This window comes from Solea solea, chromosome 6 (genome assembly GCF_958295425.1).
Source record: "Solea solea chromosome 6, fSolSol10.1, whole genome shotgun sequence".
In the NCBI taxonomy this organism is placed as follows: Eukaryota; Metazoa; Chordata; class Actinopteri; order Pleuronectiformes; family Soleidae; genus Solea; species Solea solea.
In genome coordinates, this window is record NC_081139.1 from 26,910,030 (window position 1) to 26,917,278 (window position 7,249).

The following is a 7,249-nucleotide window of genomic DNA, read 5'->3' on the forward strand; positions in this document are numbered from 1 at the left end:
ACTACTGACAAATTGACTGATTTCCTGTCATAATATAAAACTATAATAGATCAAAATACTTGGATCATTGATTGCATTTCCTTCTCGTATTACAAGTTAAAAATAGGTTTTGTTTTCTCCTCTTTTCTTATTTTTACAGTTCAACACTTTTTTCACCAGCATGTGTGAAGTCTCTGAAGACAGGACGTGTCCTCGTGATGTCTCGCGGTGGGAGGAGTTTTTATGGAAAAATACCGTTTCAGGTGGACACTTTTACAGGCGTCGCGATGCACATCCGCCATCATTCTTTATTTCTGTCTCTATTTTTGTCACGCAGTAAGCAGCAGTGACTACTCTCTGCTGCTGAGCAGTTTCATGAATGTATTAGTTTTAAATGAGCGTCACTTGTCAACTCGTCCTTTCTCACAACAACAACAGGTTCACTCGGAACGAACTCACGCTCATGGGCTTTTCTGCTAAAAACACTCTCGTGCTCTTTTGTTCTCTGGTTTGTTTTGGATCAACACCGCAGGCGCAGGATGAAGGTGAGGAGACGTTTGAGTTGTATTTTTGAGTCGTTCGCTCATTTCAGGTATGAAATAATATGGTTAATAGTTGTGACGCAGTAAACGCAGCTCGGTGACAGAGACGTCGAGTTAAACATGCAACTGAAACAAAGTAAAATATGCTGATGTTTGTATAGAAATGATAACAAATAATAACTTATTTTAAATGCAGACTTGTAGACTTTCACTTTTACACCCATTGGTTTATTACAAAGCTGCTGCTTTGCAACTGCTACGCAGTTCACTCTTTCGGTTTCTGATTGACTGTTTGCGTTGTATAGTTCTGTACATATAAATATATATATATATACACACATATATGCATATATATATGTATGGAGGACCAAAAGGGCCAAAATTAAATAAATAAATACACCATTAAACATTCATTAAATTTGTGATTAAATAATTAAATGTGTCATTAAATAATTAAAGACACATTTTAATTAATTAATGACACATTCAATTATTTCATGCTCCGTGTTGCAGTGGATCATTAATTTATTTTATCTGTCAAAGTCTCCCATCAAAGTCAGAGGGCGGGGCTAACGCTGATGGAGTCTGATTCATTGCTTTGGTCTGAAATGGCATGGCTGCCATGTATCACAGCATAGCAGCAGAGAAAAGAAATATAAACCTGAAATAAATATTTTTCTGAGTCCCTGAGCACAGTTTTAAGATCATTTGAGGCGAGAAATAAGTCATTTAGAATTCAAAAATGTGGTTTGTGTATTAAGATAATTATTAAGATAAGTTTACTTGAAGCTCTTACTTACTTCTAACTCTTATTTGTACCCAAATTTTTAAATGCACTTATTGTAAGTCACTTTGGATAAAAGCGTCTGCTAAATGACATGTAATGTAATGTAATGATAGAGGGAAAATTGAATTTGGGCCGAAAGTTTTATTTACAAGATTAAACTGAGTTACACAATCTCTATCGATCGCACTGCACCTGTACACACACAGTGCCGGCCCTGAGTAATTTGGTGCCCTAGGCAAGATTTTAGCTGGCGCCCCCTTGCATCGCAGCAGTCAATTTCACAATCAACTTTCATACAATCACACAGAAACTGCATGTGTGTATTCAAGATTTTATTTCTTTGAGTAAAAAATATCACACCAAATAAAAACTAAAGAAAGAAACAAGTGATAAAATTAAAAAGGACAGCAGCACCTGATGCTGTGTCACTGGGGGTGGTACTGAAATATTTTAAAAGTGCATCTGAAGAGAGAAGAGAAGTATATGTGACGACTGCATGTTACATTTTAATAAAAAAACAGATGTTGGTGTGCTATACATGAGATTAATATAGACTAATAATGAAAATGTGATGAGATTCATTCAACTTTATTGTCATTGCAATGCAATTCAGTCTAACCAGAGTGAAAAAAACAGTAAAGTGCAGTGAAATGAATCTATGAATGATATGGGAAAGCTAAGGTATGAAATATTAACAGTAATACACTTTAACTGCACTTTAACATCAATGTAAACTTTAACAAACATAAACTGTGACACATAAAACCAAAGGCTTACAACCACCCTATTACAAAGGGGATGGACAACTAAAAGCATTTTAACTGACATACAAGCAGGAAAGACACCTGTAAAATAACACCTGAACAGGCCTAACATTAAGTTTCCAAACGTCCCTGATGAATTTAAGGTGGAGTAACATTAACACACGTCGACTCAGCTATTTATTGATTATTAAACAATGTTGCTATCGTCCGAAGTAAGCTAGCAAGCTAACACTCTGCTCCAACAACGGTAACTACGATGCATTAAACTATTCATTTCATGCACTTCATCACATTGACATTACTGTACCTCTATCTTTTTCACGTTTTTCTTCCTCTTCTTTCCTTCTTTTCCTTCCTTGGGTGCCGGATGGCTTCAGTTTTTTGGACATAATTCCGATACAGTGTCATTAATCTTTTTCTTCATCTCTGGGTCACGGTCTGTTCAGATTCAGGCAGCTGGCCTCTTGACCCCGCCCCCCTCACAGAGGGCAGGTACAGAGCGACGGCTCGTTGCACCCAGAAATAAGGCTTCTGCATTATTTAATAATCTTTGCTATGACTTTATGTCGCTGTGGGCTTATATAATATTTCGAAATAATAGTAATAATGGTACTGGTAAAAAAAAAAAAAAAGTAGTATTTATAATTTAATTTATTTTTTTTCCTCCGTTTTCGGCGCCCCCTGCGGATGACGGCGCCCCTAGCATTTGCCTATACTCCCTATGCCCAGGGCCGGCTCTGGGTGGAGGATAAAGCGGTAGATGATGACTGACATATACAATGACAGTGCAACTTTAATATAAATCTAAAATTCGAGTTGAAGTAAATGAAACATTAATAATATACAGACTTTCAAACTGTCATGTTAGAACGTTTACATTAGAAACAAAATATCGTGTCAACAACAAATCTATTGATTGATTATCTGTTGTTGTTTTTTAATCCAGTCTCCAGAACGTACGTCAAGGAGGGGGAAGACGCCGTCCTTCACTGCTCTTCTGAAAACAGGCAGAGTCTGGAATACTCAGTGGTACAGTGGCAGAATAAAGACAGTAATGACGTGTTCCTCTACGAGCGTGGATATAACTCTGAGGATGACAGTTCTGAGCAGTACAGAGGACGAGTGTCACTCTTCCACGACAAGCTGAAGAATGGAAACGCGTCCATGATCCTCAGAGACACGAGGATTGAAGACACGGGGATTTACACCTGCAGACTCTCAGTAGGCTCAGGACGGTCCAGGACGCAGCTCATTGTCGGTGAGTACTTTCATAAAAAAGGAGGCTTAAAAATAAATAAATATAGAGATATAATAAAATAAGAGGAGGCGGTGCAATAGAAAGTTGTCTATCTCATCCTGAGTTGAATGCTGAAGGAGAAGAGGTGTGTTTTTAAGTTAAACATTCTATAGACTGGAAGCAGCTATTTGAAAAGGCTCCATCACCTCTGGTTTTACGTCGAGGAGTCTGGAGATGTATTCAGTCACATAAATAGGCCCATTTAAAACCTTTAAAACAAGCAATAACATCTTAAAATCAATCCCAAACAGTTCATGTATTTTATTAATCGATATATAAAATGTTTAGTGTATTTTTGGTTAATTCAATTTAATATTCAATATAATACATATGATGATTATCAATGCAACAGACTTTAAAACCAGGAACAGTCGTTACTGAAACTTCATCATGATGTGACGATATTCAAAATCTAATTGAGATCTAATATCCATATATTACCCAGTCCTAATTCAGAATAGTTTGACTGACGAGCTGACCCACAGGAAATGGTTCAACGTGTCTGGATGATGGATAACCACAGTGCTGCAGTGGTTTATCATCATGTTATTGTTTTTACTGTGTTTGTAGGAGCCGTTCAGGCGCCAGTCCTCAAGATTGTTGATGTGTCAGAGGCCGGCGTGGAGCTCCAGTGTGTGGTCAGAGGTTCTTCATCAAAGCCGAGTGTAGAGTGGCAGACGTGTGAAGGAACCTCTCTTAATTCAGAGGAGCCACTGGTCTCTGAGACACGAGGCCGTTACGACACCACGCTCCTCGTCACTGTGACGGAGACGAAGACCAACTGCTTCCGCTGTGTGGTCAAACAGGAGGACATTTACCACAGGATTGACACTAACATCACTGTGTCAGGTGAGACTCTCCTTAAACACATGTCAGGTCTTCATGTATGATGTTGTTGGTCTTTACCTCGTTGTTATGACCACTGTTCTGCTCATGCTGTCGTCTGTACATTTACATCCTGTTTGTTTTCTCTTTTCTTCAGAGAAACTCGGTACAGTTGTTCACGTGGCTTCATGGTTTTCTGGAGTTGTCACAGTTACAGTGTTACTTCTGCTGGCTCTGGTTCTGTATCTGATCATCAAAAAACGCATAAGTCGACGTAAGTTATGAAATATTTGATGGCATTTAAATATTAATTGAGCTGCATCTGACGATTCTTTTCATAATCAGTCAGTGAATAATTTTCTACTATTAATCAATGAGTTGTTTGATCCAGAGAATGTCAGAAGATGTTGATCAGTGTTTCCCAAACCTTGATATTGTGACGTCCTCAAATGTCTTATTATGTCCACAAAGCAGCATGTTTCACTTTTAAATATGTGGCTCTTGTGATTTGAGTTTGTGTCGGAACAGAATGTGAAGCCAAATGACATTAATGTGGAAAACTGTAACTGTAACACGACAGGGAACATGAGGAGAGAAACAGAGGAGATGATGAAGAACTTCAACACCTCAGGTAAATATAATCAATGTTTTGTGTTTCATTCACTCATTTCACTCACTTCCCTGCTGGTCTGATGGACGGACAATGTGCTTCTCCTTTAAGAACAAAACACTCAATATGAGAGAATTGACACCAAGGACATGATGAATGGATCAGTGAAGGAAGAGGAGACAAGACAGAACAACGGCTCAGGTAAACATGAGCAGGTGTTTTCAACTTTCCTGTTTAATTCAATTTGATTTAGTTTTTAAACAAAATAATTTCTAGCGAACTAAGTTTTGATTGTTGTTTGGTTTATCGGTGATTTGACTGATTAAACATAATAATTGAAACGTAGAACGTGTGTCGTCACAGATGAAGGTGATGAAGACATCGTACTGGAGAGTTGAAGAACAGAAGTCTAACGACGATGAGATGTTGTCCGTGTTTATTTAGCCACAAAGCTCCCATTGTGATACCTTCTCACTGTTCTTCTTCCAGGGAGTCCTGGTCAGGATCAGCCATAAAACGCCTGTGAAGGTGTTTTTAGATAAGACGGAGAAAAACAGTTTGACCCAATTCAGAGTTCATTCTGGGAGCTTTTCAAACAAGTCGAGCGGTAGACGTGGTGCTGTACGACAAGAGGCTAGAAACATACATAGGTTAGTTTGAGGCCTTGTTCGTAAAAATCAGCATATGCATTTCCCTCCTGTGGATAAGAGACAACCAACCTACAGAGAAGAGATGAATGTAAAAGCCATTCACCTTCATATGCCTTGATATTTGTAGGAGGTGACTCTTTTCTATACGTGAGCTGTTAAAAAGTGAAATCAGCTGTATTAGCGCATACTTGGTTTTTCTTGAAGTCAAAGTTTTAAAAGCCACGTGTGTCGTCCACATATAAATGTAGTTTAGCTGGAGCTAAATCGTATGTTATCGTATGTACAGTATGTTTTTTGGTTTTTTTTACTACTTAACATTTATTTCCATGTGCAATCATACAAAGAACAAATATACAACAATCACATAGCACATGATTTCGCTCCACATTGACCTACAAATTCAAATTATATTACACGTACAGCAGGAACCGGATTCATCTCTTTCGAGCCCATATGCAGTCACCCATGTATTAACACAGTATTACCACATCAAATACTCCTCTGTAGCTGTAGTATCACAGGTGTCCACTGAAAGCTCCTGTCCTGAGTTGGAGTTTGGCTGTAATCATCAGAATTACTGATTTATTACCATTACTGATTCTAATACTCTCCATTAAATACACATTTTTTACTCTTACCCTTCATTGTTGGACAGTTGGTAGATTAACATTCCTCCATAACACAGTAATCATCTTTTTTGCGATCAACAGCAACACCCAGATTAAATAAGCCTGTTTTTTGATGATTGTATTTCCTGGAGTTTTTCCCAATATAAAAATGTCTGGCACTATGTTGTTGTTGCTTTTTAAAGTACTTTATAAATAAAGTTGGATTGGATTGCGCAGAACAAACATTTAAAGCTGCTCTCAGTAAGGATGAGCATCAAGAACTGGCCCTAAAATGTTCACGTCACATTTTAGAATCGGCTCCGCTCGCTTGGAACCTCGTCAGAGCAGGAACTAAACAAAAACACCAGGTGCTATCACTGATGGAGAAGCAATAAAAGAAAAACTGAGCAGAGTCTCGTAGAGCTACAAAAGTGCCTTAACAAATGAGGAACTTGTCCGTATGTGTTATGTTTTCTGTTGTCTTGTTCATTGTACATTGATTTCCTTCATCGTCTGCACTTTATTGTATTGTAATTGAGTCTTAAAGGTCCACTGTGTAGAATTCAGGGTTCATAGTTAAATGACAATACACAATCACAATATATGTGACTGAAAAGTTGATCAGTGAAGGAGATTATTCCTAATCAGATTAAGAAAGAGATAGAAAACTGAACAATCTTGGTTCTCCAGTGACGTTGATGAAATTGACCGGGGTCATTGAATGCATCTGCTGCTCGCTGTCTCTCTCATGCACTGGAGTTTGTTGTTGTTTGTTGTTTAAATTTCTAAATTTCAGACATATTTTAAATATATGAGATAAATTCAATACAGATATTAGTCTGATCATTTTTAAATGTCCGTTCCTCTTACTTCAACATGCAACTTCACCCCGAATGCCATTAAATCTACACCCTGGTTCTTTAAAGACTTATAAAAGGTGTTTGCACTTTTACTGTTTATGTGTTTGAGGAAAAGTCTAAAGCGTCTCTGTATTTTGTGAATCTGTGAATGTGAATGAATAGGTGATCTTTCAGGGCTGACTGAATGAATGTTGACACGTTTCACTGATGAAAATAGTTTTTTCAGTGAAATCGTTTTTGATTCTTTGTTTCGTGATCATGTAAAAAAGAAGAAACATGTTTTTCTCAATATATTTGTAATCATGTAAAATAAATATATATTTATCA

The 7,249-nt window shown here is 37.6% G+C and overlaps 1 protein-coding gene across 1 annotated transcript; it reads left to right on the forward strand.

The window, feature by feature from the left end:
- The first annotated feature begins 148 nt into the window (after nucleotides 1–148).
- Nucleotides 149–7,249, forward strand: LOC131461027 (butyrophilin-like protein 10). Its single transcript, XM_058632001.1, has 7 exons — nucleotides 149–524; nucleotides 3,019–3,330; nucleotides 3,940–4,218; nucleotides 4,352–4,468; nucleotides 4,775–4,825; nucleotides 4,916–5,005; nucleotides 5,168–7,249. The coding sequence occupies exons 1-7, from the start codon at nucleotides 374–376 to the stop codon at nucleotides 5,200–5,202; spliced, it is 1,035 nt and encodes a 344-aa protein (XP_058487984.1). The 5' UTR covers nucleotides 149–373; the 3' UTR covers nucleotides 5,203–7,249.